Source organism: Sminthopsis crassicaudata, chromosome 6, assembly GCF_048593235.1.
Source record: "Sminthopsis crassicaudata isolate SCR6 chromosome 6, ASM4859323v1, whole genome shotgun sequence".
Taxonomy (NCBI): Eukaryota; Metazoa; Chordata; class Mammalia; order Dasyuromorphia; family Dasyuridae; genus Sminthopsis; species Sminthopsis crassicaudata.
The window spans coordinates 152,841,364-152,857,749 of NC_133622.1; the positions used below are offsets into that span (position 1 = coordinate 152,841,364).

Below are 16,386 nucleotides of genomic sequence, written 5' to 3' on the forward strand. Positions count from 1 at the left end.
GGGACTAGAAAAACCATTGCTAAGCACAGTACCTGGCACAGGGTAGACACTTAATAAATGTTTACTGACTTGACTTTGGTTATATTTAGCTAACCCTCATAAAATAAAAATCAGCAAAAATATTCATGTATAGTGGCAAATGCCAATAGTTCTGCTATTGGGAAGGCAGAGATTGGTAGATAGCATGAATAAAATAGTTTTGAGCTGCAATAGGAGGAAATTGTTCTAAAAACATTTATATGAAACCCGAAGTGGATGACCACAATGTTACCTATGAAAGACTGAACCAATCAAAGTCAAAACCAAAATAGAACCAAGCTGTGGCTAATCACTGGTGGAGCGGAGTAACTGAATGGCCATTGTATTTCTGGCCTGGGTGAGATAATAAAAGACCAGAGCCCAAAAAGAGAAATAATACTAATGGGATGTTACCTATGTTCATGTTTACAATCTTTATCTTTTTTGCCCCCAAGGCAATCATTTTCTGCCTCTACCATGAAACCTTAGTTCTAAATCTGATGAAATCAAAAACAATAAGGCTCAATTTCCCTTTGAAACAATGGACAATAAAGTTTGACTTACTGTGGTTCTGTAATACAGTTTCAATATGTTGAAATTCCTGGAAAATAACAGAAGCTCAAAATTAATGATTTTATGAAGATTCATGAATCTTGTAACTACAAAGCTAACATAATGCTATTAAATTGTTAATGTGGAAAAGTATATTTTTTTAAAATTGGCTTCATAACTTAAATTATCTAAAAAAAAAGTTCATTTTTCTATCTTCTTGGTTATTTTATAAATTTGAATCACTGACAATCTTCACTTTTATAATGCAAATGAGCTATATAGTAACAAAATAATATAGGGCTGAAAAGAAAAATGTGACTTGGAGAATAATTATATATATTTGCAATACGTCTTCTAAGCACAAATCATGGGGAGCAACCTCTATGCCCACAGGGTTCATCATCAAAGAAAATACAAGTGATATGATAAATTTTGTATGCTAACCCAAAGGGAATCCCAAGGAAAACAGCCAAATTAAAATTCAATAAATATAATACTACACTAAATATACATATAATATATTTAAGGCAATGATTTGCCTATTACTAAAAGAGATAGGAAGTTCAGATTTCCAAAGAGCAATTATAACTACAATTCATTAAGATATTATTAGCTAGACCAAATTCCCTCTTCACAAATACTATATTTTAATAGTTTAAACAACAGGCTCTAGGAGCAAGTATAAAATACTTGGGCAAATTGAGGTAGACAGTCCAACTCCCATACACCTATCCATTGTGGTCTGTCACCTCATTTACATGTAACTGTTTTAAGGAGTAAGGCTAAAAGTAAAAAAAAAAAAAAAAAAAAAAATTAAATTAAATGAAAAAATAGACATATGTTAAACCATGAAATAATTAAATAAGGACTATTTGGGGCAGTGAGGATAGAATACCAGCTGTGAAGTCAGAAGGACCTGAGTTCAAATCTGCTCTCAGTAATCCCTGGCAAATCACTTAATCCCAAGTGCCTCAGTTCCGCCCCCCCCCCCCCAAAAAAAGGACACAGTTGAAGATTTGGTGAATTACTGAGTACCAGAATTGAGCCACTAAAAATAAAGAAAAGAAGCTAAAGAAGCATGGCTAAAATGGACAGGAAAGGAAAGACTAAGCAGGTAGTAGAGAAGCCAACTCTGCTAAGGCTTTAGTAATTAAGGGACTGCATAAAAAAGCTTCAACAACTGAAGAGACTATGACTCGCAATTGGAACATTTTTTTGGCAAATGCACAGAACAAAATAGAAGGAATGGCTGTTAAGTAGAACACTTTCTCTACTGCCTTTTTGAGTTGAGAGGAAAGAGCAGAAAGGGGAAAGACATTTTGAAATTAATTTGCTTTAAAGGAAAGGATTCTAAGCTTTAACTGGAAGATATAGTATCCCAGGGAGTGACTATTTGGTTGGTCTTGTTTACAGTAAGCCAGCCAGATTAGCTGGGTTCACTGGCTTAATGGGAACTGCTAGCTAAATTAAGATAGTAACATTCCCTCGGAGACCTTTTAGGGATGATTATATATTAAAAGAGTTTATAATGCTGCCAGTTTGAAAGAGAAAGAGATTGTTCCTAGTTAGAGAACAGCAGGATTAAGGCAGTTGGGTGGCACTGTGGATACAGCACTGGGTTTGGACTCAGAAATCTTATCTTCATGAGGTCAAATCTGGTCTCTGATATATACTTGCTGTGTGGCCCTGGACAAGTCACTTAACAATATTTGTCCACATGTGTTGGAAAAGGAAACAGCAAAACATTCCAGTGTCTTTGCCAAGTAAATGGCAAAGTAAAATGGAGGTCACAAAGAGCTGGACACAACTGAAAAATCACTCAATTGAGAATAAGGGCAACAATTAATAAGAAAGCAGCTTCTTGTGGAACAAATATTCCTTAATGAACTAGAGATATCCAGCTATATAATCAAGATATTATACATATTGCTTTTCTTGACATGCATTTCCCTTCCAGATTCCTCTAAACATATTTTCCCTTTCCCCCCATACATAATGAGTGCCTGACTGGTAAGACAAAGAGTTAAAAGTATAAATAGATTAGCACATATATAAATAATAATAGCAAGGAATGGAGAAAAATAATACTAGGAGGGAATATTTGAGGCCAAAACAAATTTCAATTTCATAGGGAAGATCCTGAAGGAAATTTTAAAAGTGGAAACTAAGGGACAAAGGTTGGCCATCAACTGGAGAAAGCCTGGACAAATTATGACATATACATATAAGGTAATATCATTGCACACTAAGAAATGATAAGATATGATTTCAGAGATTCATGAAATAACATATGAACTGATAACGAAAACAGTGAGTAGAGGTAAAAAAAAAAAAAAAAAAAAAAAAAAATCAAAAACTTAAGACCGCTAATGAAAGCAATAACTGACCACAGAAGACATTGTGATGAACATGTAACTCAATTTATAGAGAAATAATGAATTCAAAGAGACATTAATTTTCATATATGACCACTGTATAGATCAGGGGCTCTCAAACTACGGCCCGGGCCAGATGTGGTCCACTGAGGACGATTATACGGCCAACTGGGTTATGGCAAATGGGCTGAGGGGCGGAGACAGAGTATGAGTTTTTGTTTTTACTATAGTCCGGCCCTCCAACAGTCTGAGGGACAGTAAACCGGCCCCCTATTTAAAAAGTTTGAGGACCATTGGTATAGATTTATCTTGCCTGTTTGTAACTATTTATTAAAATTTTTTTTGTTTTGTTTTTGATTATTTGTTTTGCTCATAATGGAGTAGAATACCAATAGTGATCCAAAAAGGCCACTGAAAGATTTTTTTTTTTAACATACCAAGGAGAACAGAAGTTCACAAGGAAATATAGTCAAGGAGGATAGCGTTAAAGGTAACATGTTGACTATCTTAGACTATATTACATAGTATTAAAAAGCAAGCTGAGAAACACAATGAATCATAATTTCATATAAAATGTTCTAATCTTTTTGGTATCTAATGAATTCGAAGAAACAAAATTGAATTGTAAAAAAAAAGCTTATCTGAAAAGATTTGTAGCAATTGTTGTATTACTCATAAAGGAATTTAAACCATTTCTAAGGACTTCTCAAAATCCCATAGAATTTAAGAACAGTAATAACAATGAAGATAATCTAATCCAACATCCTTATGTTAACAAGGAGGAAAATAAGACCCAAAGATGATAAACTGCTGGTCCAAGATCACAGATGGACCTATAACTAAAATTCCAAATCCCAGGTAAAAGAGGTAAGGATAGAGAGAGGAAGGAAGGAAAGAGCACTTATTAAACCCGTACTGTGTATCAGGCAGAATAAGTGCTTTAAAATATCTAACCTAATCCCCACAACAATCTCAAAAGGTAAATATCTTTCCCATTTGAAAGTTCAGGAAACTAAGAGAGAGATTGTCTGAGGATATATTTGATCTCAATTCCTCTGTTAAGAAATCAAAGATTTTTGCTTTTATCTTGACTGCTTAATGTATCATTCAAATGAATTAAGCAACAGTCTACATTTTTAATGTGTTTAAAAATTGTACCTTTGTTGGGAAAGGAAATTTTGACGATTCAGCTGTATTAGGTGTATGGATTGCTGTTAAAGGTGGAGGCCATGAATGGGTCATTTCCTGAAAAAAATTAGAAGGAAAAGTAATTATAAATAAGATATTTCCTGGTATTTTATTAAGTTCATTTAAAATTAATGCCTAAGCAAAGAAGTCCAACTGTTAGAAAAATCTTGACGGACAGGTTGTGATCCATTTCCTTAAAAAATTTTTTAATGTTACCAACCAAACATATAAAAAGTTCAACATTTTCAGCATAAATAAAAATCAATTCAGGGAGGAAAAAAAAAATTGTTAAAAATATATGCACTTTAAAGAAACCATGACTTAATAATATGCATCTTAAAATATCTAAATCTTATTAAACAAATTATTTATATTTAAATATGCCCATATTAAAATAGCTGAATTGATAAATTACTGAAACACAAAACAGAACATAACAGACAGAATACTGACAGGTTGCTAAATGTACTATATTATCAGATAGGATACATTCTCCTTTGTTATTATATTTGCAAGACATATTCAAGTTGGGAAGGCATAACAGTCCTGTTTTAAGTATGCAAATAAAAAATTCTAGCTCTTATTTTGACATGCTAATAATAATTGTTAATGCACTTGACACATCCCTAATATATATTAGCATACAATCTTATTATGTTTGTACTGCTTAACAACAAAATAAAATAAAAATTTGTTTTCACTTACTTGCTGTAATGCCAAAAAAAATTTCTGTGATTAGCAAAGTAACATCTTTTTCCTAAAATTTATTCTAGGTACCGAGTACCTGACCTTACAGTTTAGATTGGGCAAGTTAAAATTGCTAAAAATGTTAAAACTCTTAAAGGATTAAAAAAAAAAAAAAAAAAAAAAAAAAAAAAAAAAAAAAGGAAAAGCAATACTAAAAGATTAGAATAAGTATTTTGTAAACCTTATTTTTGTTGTTCAGATGTATTCAACTTTTAGTGAAGCCATGCCAGGCTCTTCTATCTTCCACTATCTCAGTCAGTCTAAGCTTATGTTTATTGTTTTCATATCTATTCATCTTATTCTCTGCCACTCCCTTTTCCTTTAGCCTTCATTTCTTCCCAACTCAGGGTCTATTCCAAGGAGTCTATACGGTCATTGTGTGGCCAAAGCATTTAAGTTCAGTATATGAACTTCCAGTGTTCTTTAAATATTAATTGACTTGATCTCTTTTCTGTAGAAGGGACTTCACCACCACAATTCAAAAGCACTGATGTAGAGGCACTCGAATTTTCCTTATAGTCCAACCTTTACAGCCATACATTATTATTGGGAAAAAACGATAGCATTCACTATACAGATACAAGTCTATACACACCTATACTATACAGTCTGCAAGAAGACATTTCTGCTTTTTAAGATCCAGTTCTGATTTGCCATAGTTTTTCTTTCAAGTAACAAGCTTCTTTTAATTTCATGGCTTCAGTAGCTGTTTACAATGATCTTTGAGACCAATATAAAATTTGAACACTAGGTTCCATTTCTTCTCCTATTTGCCAGGAAGTAATGGTACCAGTTGCCAAGATTTTTATTTTTTTGGATGTTAAGCTTCAAGCCAGTCTTTACCCTGTCCTCTTTTACCTTCATCAAGAGGCTTACTGATTGTTCTTCAATTTCTGCTATCAGTGTTATCATTGATTGTTGACAAACCTCTCAGAAAATCTTAATTCTGGCTTTTGATTCATCCAGCTTGACATTTTGCATGATGCAGTCCGCATATGAGTTAAATAAGGTGACAATTTACAGCCTTATCATACTCCTTTTCCAATTTAAAAACCCTCTTGCAGGTTCTTCAAAGACAAGATGGGCTGGTATTCCAGTCTGGGGACTTGCCACATTTTATTATGATTCACACATTAGTTAGTGTAGTCAAAGAAGCATAACTAGATGTTGTTCTATAGCTCCTTTGCTTTCTCCATGATGCAACGAATGTTGGCAATTTGGTCTTCTGCCTCTCTGAAAACCAGACTGCTCTTCCAGAAATTCTTGAGTTCACATGTTGCTGAAGTTAAGCTCGCATAATCTTGAATATAATCTTGCTGGAGTGAAAAATGAGAGCCAGTTTGGTAGTTTAAGCATATGGTGGCACAACTCTTATTTAAGATTGGAGTGTAAACTAACCTTTTCCAATTCCATAGCCACTGTTGAGTTTTCCAATACTGAGTATGCACTTTATCATCAGCATTTAGGGTTTTAAATAGCTCAACTCTGATTCCATCATCTTCAAAAGCCTTATCATTAGCAATGCTATCTTAAGCCAATTTGTACTCATTCTTTGAGATATCTGGCTCTAGATCAGTAAAACTATTTTGGTTATCACAGTAAAGTTCACAAATATATTCTAGCTACTTTTCTTAATCTTTGCACTTCAGTTAAGCCCCCACCATTTTTGTCTCATCATGCCCATTTTTGCATGAAATATTCCCTTGATAGCTCTAATTCTCTTGAGATTTTTTGTCTTTCCCATCCTTATTACTTTCTTCTATTTCATTACATTGCTCATTTAAGAAAACTTTTTTAGTTCTTTTTGCTATTCTATAGAATTTGGCATCCAGCTGGGTATTATCTTTCCCTTTCCTTAGCTATTTTGTAAAGTTTCCCCATGAAGCCATTTTGCTTTCTTGTTTTTCTCTTTTTTGGGGGGAGGGAATCTTTTTTTGTTGCTTTCAAGGAGGCTCAAAGTCTAGAGAATATGCAAACAACAAGCAAGAATCAAGATAAATTGGGGGCTAAATTGGAGTGAAAAAAAGGCTCCTTTTAGAAGATAGGATTTTAGCTAAGACTTGAAGGAAATAAGGAAGGCAAGAGGTATAGATAAAAGGGACTGAAGTCCCAAGAATCAGGAATTAATGATGACACAGCATGGAGCCTGGAGATGGAGTATCTTGTGATTAGACTCAGAGAAAAGGTGTTAGAGGACTGGAAAGGTAGAAAGGGATTAGTTACTGAATACTAGAGAACTTTGTATTGGTTTTAAAAGTAATGGGAAACCACTGAGTTTGCTCAAAGAAGGGAAGGGGGGAGGGGTTGTAGTCAGATCTTTTTAGGAAGACCAATTTGACACTTATGTGAAAAAGTGATTGGAGTGGGTAAGTTCTAAGGCAAGAAAACCAACCAGTAAGCTATTGCAATTGGACAGGAGTGGGGGGTGGGGGAAGTAATGAGGACCTGAACCTTAATGGCTTAATGGCTGTATAAGGAAAGGAGGATATATATTAGAAATGTTATGAATAGAACAAAACAGAATTTGACCAATGATTAGTTATGAGGGATGTGAATCTAAGGATAACATGCAGATATCATCTTGCAATTGTGTACAAGATGGCATAAGGAGATTGGAAACAAAGAGACCAAGTATATATTATTTTAACGGCTCAGAAGACATGGGATGATGGCAACTGTGTAATTAGAGAGAAATGAATAGATGAGAGCATTTTCAGGGGTAGTAATACCAACAGTATTTGATAAATGATTCGGGGAGATGATTCAGAGAAAAGAAAAAGGATCAAGATTTAGACTACTAAAAATTAAAACCTGAATAATTAGCAGGAAAGTGGTACCCTAAATAGAAAAGGCAAAGTTAGGAAAAAGGAGTGAATTTAGGGGAGATTATGAGATTTTTCTCAATATCCTGATTTTCAGACCTTTATGGGACAATTAGCTGTAGCCATAAAGTTGTCATCTAGTGAAGAAGAACAGATCAGGATAAGGGCTAGACATGTGGATTTAGGAATCATCTGAATAGAGATGAATGAATACATGAGAGCTAATAAAATCACTGAGAGAGAAGTTTATACAGAGGGAAGAAGACCTAGGTAAGTTTATATAGAGGGATGAGTATTCCAAGAAAAAAAGATAAAAAGATGATTTGGTTGAGTAGACTGGGAAGGAACCACCAGATAGGTATAAAGACAACCAGGAAAAAAGAATGTTGTTAAAAGTAATGGCAGGATACCCTTTGATCCAGTAGTGTCTCTACTGGATCTCAAAGAGATCAAAGAGGGAAAAGGACTCACATGTGCAAAAATGTTTGTAGCAGCGCTTTTTGTAGTGGCAAAGAACTGGAAATTGAGCGGATGGCTATCACTTGGGGAATGGTTAAATAAATTATGGTATATGAATGTAATGGAATATTACTGTTTTATAAAAAATGAGCAGGCTGATTAGAGAAAATACTGGAAAGATTTACATGAACTAATGTTAAGTGAGAAGAAACAAGAGAACAATGTACATAATGACAAAATTATGTTATGATCAACTCTGATGGATTTGGCTCTTTTCAACAATGAAGTCATTCAAGGTAATTCTTACAGACGGGATGAAAATGCCATCCATATTCAGAGAGAGGACTATGGAGACTGAATGTGGATGAAAGGATAGTATTTTCACCTTTTTGTTATTATTTGCTTGCTTTTTTCTTCTCTCATGTGTTTTATTCCTTTTGATTTGATTTTTCTCGCACAGCATGATGAATATATTAGACTATATTATATTATATTATATATTAGACTGCTTGCTGTATTGGGAGAGGAAGGGGAGAGAAGGAGAATTATTTGGAACCCAAAGTTTTGCAAAGGTGAATGTTGAAAATAATCTTGCATATATTTAGAAAAATAAAATATTAGGAAAAAAAGAAAACTAAGGGTAAGGAACAAAAAAAAAGTCAAAAAGCAGGATAACTGAGAAAAGGTCACTGGGTTTATCAGACAACAAAAAAATGCAAGGTCATATGGAAAGAGAGACATTTCAGTTGAGGAATAGTAAGTTAAAGAGCTTTTTCTAGAAGTTGGGCAATAAAGCTGTAGGACAATGGGCTAAAAAGCTGGAAGGGTCAACTGAGGAAATTTTTTTTTTAAATTAAAGTTGTTTATTTAAAGTTGTTATTATTTAACATATGCATACATAATTTCCAACATTCATCTTTGCAAAACCTTGTGTTCCAATTTTTTTTTTCATTTTCTTTCTTCCCCCCCTCCCCTTAGATGACAAGTATTAATCCAATATATTAAACATGTGATATATGAAGAGTTTGTTTTGGGAGATATAGGACTGGAATATTTCAAAGGACACAGAGGTTTAAGATCAAAAAAGATATTATAAAAGTTAAAAATTATATGAAAATTATAAAGATTATAAAAAATAGAAGATGTTGGGGCTAATGGTTAACTGTGTCCACGAGGAACACCTCTTCCAAGAGAAGGAAAGGAAGAATAGGGGAAATTATGTTGATGGAATTTAAGGTGTAAGAACCAATAGGAGAAACTCTTTACAATTAGCATCAATTTTCTTCAGGTAAATTTGGAGGCAAAGTACTGAGTCAAGAGAGGAGTGGTATAGACTTAAGGAGGGCTGAAATAATCACACTGATTCTGTACTTTTTAAAAATTGATACTATTTATAGTTACTTCATTTTGTCCTATAACTAAGTCATGATTGTTTGTCTCTGAATTTAATTTAGAATTTTAGCTGACCAATAATAGTTAAATTCAGAAATCCAGTTCTCCTATTAATCACTATTCTATTATTGTGTCAAGGAAATCTATTATTCTTAAAGAATGCAGGTAGATACCAGGAAGTATAGTATAGTATTCAAGTTATCTTTCAAGGATGCCTGGTTTGTTATCCAAAGAAATGTGGTTTGCTATCTGTGTCCTTGCTGATGCATTTGGACTAGAACATGAGACTATGAACACGAAAACTCTGATAAAAGAAAGATGATGATTTGTAATTCAAGGGGAGGAAAAAGGGAAAAATCTAAAACCATGTCTCAAAAGTTACTAAGCTGTAAATCTTTTTTTACCCAGATACCTCTATACAAGGCCTATATCTTCAAAAAGATCCAAAAAAAAAAAAAAAAAAAAAAAAAAAAAAAAAAAAAAAGGAAAAGGGCAAAATGTAGAAGCTCTTTTTGTTATGCCTAAGAGCTAGAAACTAAAGAAGCATTCATTAATTAAGAAGTGGGTAAAGAAATTATAAGAATGTAATATAAGACTTATGCTGTAAGAAACTATAAAAGGTATGGTACCAGAGAAACACAGAAAGGCTTATAGGAATAAATCAAGTTTAAAATGAGCAGAACCCAGGAGAATTTATACAAATAATAACAACATTCAAAAGGCAAAGAACTGTGAAAGACTTTAGAAATCAAATCTATGACCAATCATGATTCCAGAATAAAGATATAAACACAGAGGTGATAGACCCACAACACAAAGTAACAATGATCAATATAGGAATTTATTTCACTTAACAAAAGTTTTGCTTTTATTGTTATTTTTCTTCCCACAACGAACAGGATTGTAAAAAGAGAAGAGATAAGAATTGGGGAACAAAATGCAAAATTTACTGGCAACTTTTAAAATATGTGGAAGAAAAAAATTTGATAGAATCATAAAGACATAGTATAGTTTTGAAAATTAAATGAATAAATGTAAAATAAATGCAATTTGAAAATATTACACTTCCAAAATTGCATAATTCTCTTTTATTCTAATATATATATAAATACTTATTTGGTGTTTTTTATTTCAGAGTTTTTTTTTAAAGTGAAAGTTTTCAAAGGTAAAAATCTGGAGGCCAGTAATCATGTTAAATAACAAGTGAAATGAATTGGAGGGTAAATTTTGCTAAGAAATGGTAAAAAACTAGGAAAAGACACTGAAGAAGACAGGATATATCTATTCTATCTCTGGTCTATCAGAACAGAAGGATTAAGAGAAGAATAAATCAAATATGAAAGGCAGCTTGTTAACAAAAGACACAATGGAAGATTTAGACAAATAGTATAGGGAAGAATACCAGTAGGCAAGATGGAGATAGATATATGTAGTTGAAAGAATGGGGAATGGAAATCTTAGAATAATGGAGAGAAGAAGAAAAAAGTATTATTAGATATAGGACAGTAAATTGATACATTTAGCTCAGTGAGACAAGGAGGTCTGCCCCAGACACTCTTTTTCCTCTAGCAATCTGATCATATTACTACCACTGCTACCTCTCCCCCTCTCCCCAACAGCAGGAGTCATGATCTAAGTAACTAAGACTGTCCTCAACATTAATCCAACACAATAGCACAAACTTTTATATAATCCTTTTATAATATTGTCCATGGTACATTTAATTTTTTTCTTAATCATTTCTCAAAAGCATAGTCATATGAGACTCTCAGTATTATCCTCTGATTGAAGAGAAATCCCTTCTACAAAATCCCTGACTAGTGGTTTGAGCAAATAAAAGAAATATTCTACTTGGATAAATACAATGGATATAGTTCAATACATTATACAGTCTGCTTTTTGATTAAACGTCACTAGTATGTAAATCTGTTTTTTACAAACTATAAACCAGACAGGGGAAAGAAAAAAGTAGTTCCACACCAAGAAAAAGGAATTGTTGTGGCATAAACATTGCTTTAAAATAAATTGTGTCTGACTATATAACATATAATTGTACAAACTGACATGGAACAAAATTTATCCTCTCATTTGCTCAAACAATAACAGAGCTTAAACCAGGGGAAAAGCAATCTGATTTTGTCCTGAAATAGAACACTATGGGAGTATTATACTGCAACACTCAATACTCCTCCCCCCAAAAAAACCAGCAATCGGATCAATACAGATCCTCATTCCATAAGTCTGGAAAAGCCCAGCACTAAAATAAAGTCTAAAAATCAAGAAGTAAGAGTTGAAAGAATGGGCAAACAAAAAAAAAACAAACAAACAAAAGAACCTGATTATAAAAGAGCTACTACTGTGACAAGGACATTAAAGACACAAAATCATTAGAGAATGAATCCAAAATAAATATAATGCCTCAGAAGAAAATATAAAATTCAACTAGTATTCCTGCAAGATGTGAAGCAAGTTGTTTTTTTTTTTTCAAGCTAAAAATGTTTTATTAAATGAAACAAAAATGCCAAAGGGAAAAAAATTGGATAATTCATGGGAACTATAGAAGAAAGGATTGGAAAGGGAATTAACAGGTTGGCACAAAAGATACAAATGCAAATAACAAATTTCCTGAAAACCAGAATAGGAGCCAGTAACTCTATGAGACAACTAATAATATTAAAACAAAATCAAAAGCCTTATTTTTAAAAATAGAAAAAAAAAGTTATAAGGTATCTCATAGCAAAAATAACTGAACTGGAAAACAGGTTGAAGAGGAAAAAAAATTGATGAATCATTGGACCATCTGAGCACACCTTAATAGGATATTTCAAGAAATCTAAAAAGAACTCTTATATAGACTAAAGTCAGAGGGCAAAGAAGAAACAAAAAGAATCTACTGGATGCCTCCCAGGAGAACCCAAAAAGAAAATTCCCAGGAGTATCACTGCAGTCAGAAAGAATTCAAGTACCAAAGAGCCACAGTCAGGATTATACATGATTTAACAATCACCATAGATGAGCAGAAAGTTGGAATACTGTATTTTAGTGAGCAAAGGACATGAACTAGTAATTAGGAATAACCTGTCCGATAAAATATGAATGTAATGCTACAGGGAGACAGTTTAATGAAAGAGGACTCAAGATATTCTTTTTTTTTCCCCAAAAAAAATATTCCTGAAGGAAAAAACCAAAGCTACAGAGAAATTCATGAAGTCCAAAACAAGAAGTTAAGAGAAACACAAAACTGTAAACAAGATTAAATAACTAAAGAAAGATAAACACCTTATGTGCTAAATAGAGGGAGTGATATGTTCCCTAGCATCATTAGGGATCATATCCTGAGTCTAATTGGATAAGATTGGCCTAAGAGTGCTTTTGTTATGTATTGATGATCTTAAAAAAGAATAATGGAAAGATTAAATTAGGGAATTTCTCCCAGAATTAGGGCTCACACAAGTAGATATATGTATACATGGAACAAATAGGGGTGGGATAATATTGATACTTCACTTTCATCTAAATTGGTCAAAAAAAGAAATGTACACACACACATATGTATATGTAGAATTGGGTACAGAAATACATCTCATTTCATTGGGAAACAGGAAAGAAAAGAGAAGAGAAAGAGACTATAGAGAAGAAGGATTAGTTCTAAGTAAAACCAAGTCTAAAGATATACAAAGGTGTTTATGACTCTTTTGATATGACAAAGAATGGGAATTTGAGGAGGGATATCCATCAATTAGGGAATGGATGAACATATAGAAATGTGATAGAATACTATTTTGTTATAAGAAATGAAGAATGGAATAATTTCAGAGAAACCTGGAAAGACATATTATCTGATGACAAATGAAGCAAATAGAGTCAGGAGAATAATATATACAATGAGAGCAACATAGCAAAGGAAAACTATTCTTAAAAAAAAAAAAAAAAAAAAAAAAATTAAAGAATTCTTTTTAGCATAATGCCCTATCAGTTTTTCTGGAGGAAGAGTGATGACATAAGCTACTTACCTCTTGATAGAAAGGTTAAACACTCCAAATGGAGAATAAGGCGCATTTTTTTGGACATGGTCAGTGTAGAAATGTTTTGATTGACAATTAACCTTTGTCACAGGTTTGTTTTCTCAAGTGGAGGAGTTGGGGAAAAAGGGGTGGGAGATTAAGGCATAAAGAAGAGGAGACATTTTTGCTGATTGAAAAACTTAAAATGAGCATAAAAAAACAGTTCACAGACATTACAATAATAAATCCTGGCCAAGATCAAAGAGTACAGACAAATGAAATTAATCAGTAGAAAGAGACCTAGATTTAAAATTTTTTAAACGCCCTCACCTATAAAAATAAAGAGGTTGGGCCACATATCCTTTAAGGACACTAATATCTTTTACACACACACATATTCTTCAAACTCTAAAGCCATAATTCTAAGAACCTCAGATTGAGAAAAGTTGCTAAGTGACAGCAGCTATGTGGTATGAATTCTGGAAGTAGTAACAGAAACAATATAGCTATATTACACTTCCTATTTCAGTGTATTATTTCAGTGAAAAAGAACCAAGTCCTGAAGAATAAGATCAGTGATCAATGTCTTATGGAAGCATCAGATTTAAATTAGAATCAAAAGATAGAAAAAAAAATTTTTAATAACAGCATTAAATTACAGAATTTAAATTCCAGAAGTAATGGAAGAGAAAAACATGAACTGTACATGGATAGGGCAAAGAAAGTTAAAAAAGAATGAAATAGTTGGGAGAGTGTACAGAACAGATGACAAGACTGAATAACAGGGACAAAGGAAAGTTTTTCTGCCTTTGTATGAAAAATCATTCATCTAAAAAAATCTCTTTCCACGATGCTTGATGCTATCACTCAGTGGCTAATTTGAACAATAGCAAGAATGTCGGTGGAGGTAAGAGTGTAGACAGAGACAAGATCAAGGTGGCAACAAGCTTCCTGAGTCAGGAAATGGGTGATTTCCCACCCTAACCAGAAATTATACTGGGTTTCAGCCATTATCCCATCAAAGAGGTAGGATTAATAGGCATAATAATAAGGTAATTCTGCTAGCAGAATAAACACTCAGTAACAGGCATCTGAAAATCCAGATGCTAGTCATGCTAAGGCTCTGCAACTCTGAATAATAATTCAATCTATATAGGTAGATCATCTTTAAAAAGAACAGTATTATTATGAGCTGAAAATGGAGAAACAGAAAATTTCATGATAGTAAAATAAAGATGATTAATAGAAATTTATTTAAAACAAACAAAACAAAAACAAAAACAAAAAACCTATCAGTATTCTGGCCATAGGGCCAGGCTCAGAAGAGATAATATTAAGGTAAAGAGGAGCATTTACTGGCTTTAACGTTCAAGAGGTCCTTGTAGGAAACCTAAGAGTTGTTAACTGTGATCATGAGTGAGTCATTTCATACTACTGAGCATCAATTTTCCTCAACTATGAAATAAGGATATTACCTCATGATGTTATTAAGAAGAAAAAACTTAGTAAACACAAAGTTCTGTATAATGTGAATTGTTATTAACAGAAGTAGTTTTATTCCAAAAGATAACAGATTTAGAACTCGAAGTATATTTAGAGATACAGTCCATCTTTACTGTTTCATATAGGAGAAAAATAAAATCCAAAAAAGATCCCAACATTTTACAAATTCACTACTTATCTAATGTCTTACAGGACTAATATCTCTGCTGTTATTAGGTCATTTCAGTCTGACTCTGTGACACCATTTTTGGGGAGTTTTCTTGGCAAAGAAACTAGAGTGATTTTGCCATTTGCCAGCTCATTTTACAGATAAGGAACTTGCCAGAGTCAGACAAAAAACAAAACAAAAGAAAAAGAAAAAAAAACAAATAAAAATAAAAGGATTTAAACTCAAAAAGATTAATTTTCCTGACTCAAGGCCTGATGTTCTATCTACTATACCACCTCGCTGTATCTCTGCCATAAAACATTTATGGCTTCTAATTGTCCTTTATAATTGTTTTCTTTATTATATTGATGATTTTTTAAAATTGCTTGCCACTATCTTTATCAGTTTCCAAAACCTTCCCTCCTGAATCTCTACCAAATAGATGTTTCCTTTACAATTAATCAAGCCAAATGAATCAATGCATTGGCTATATCTGAATAGCAATACTTTACACTGTCTCTATAGTCCCTCACAACTACATCCAGACCCAAATAAGCTGTTGAGCACAGTGGATTAGGCTCCAAAGACTGAATTCAGGTCCTGACTCTTAACACCTTCTAATTGGGTGACCAAGGTTCCAGCATCCAAAGCCAACAGCGTTGTGTTACCAGGGGATACAATATTGGAGTTTTCTAATGAGGAATCTCAAGGGCAGCTGAATGTCTGTTAATAATCTTACTCCAAAAATTAAGAGAACTACCAAAGCTCATACAGAGAACATAGGCATTCTCAAATTATAGCATATTGACTTAAATCACACCTGAAGGTCCTAAAGAATGAAGAATTTGTAATGAAAGGCTACAGAAAGGACCAAAACCCAACACCACTCTAAACCCAGAAATCAGTGGCATAACCTATCCGATCTCCCTCCTCCCCCCAAATCGAATCAGGCCCAAAATAGGGCCACATCATTCCATTGAAAAGTGCAAAGTGGACAGGGCCTGGCGCTGACCTAATACAAAGTCCCAAATTAGGACATATGGCTGGAAAAAAATAAACAGAAGATGATAAATTTTTTATGGCTGCAGGTATATCCAAAACACAAAGACAAAAGAAGAATACAACTGCTTGGTCATAAAAACTCAACAAAATCAAGTCTAAAAAGAGAAAGTGAAGGG

At 33.1% G+C, this 16,386-nt stretch overlaps 1 protein-coding gene across 4 annotated transcripts in view; it reads right to left on the minus strand.

Moving 5' to 3' along the window:
• AFF1 (ALF transcription elongation factor 1) overlaps positions 1 to 16,386 on the minus strand; it is a 177,339-nt gene that overhangs the window by 36,382 nt on the left and 124,571 nt on the right. For all 4 annotated transcript variants that reach the window (XM_074274922.1, XM_074274925.1, XM_074274924.1 and 1 more), the window contains 2 exons: positions 4,104 to 4,190; positions 583 to 619 (listed from right to left, as the gene is read on the minus strand). In XM_074274922.1, the coding sequence (XP_074131023.1) occupies positions 583 to 619; positions 4,104 to 4,190 (124 nt within the window). The remainder of the gene's footprint in view (positions 1 to 582; positions 620 to 4,103; positions 4,191 to 16,386) is intronic.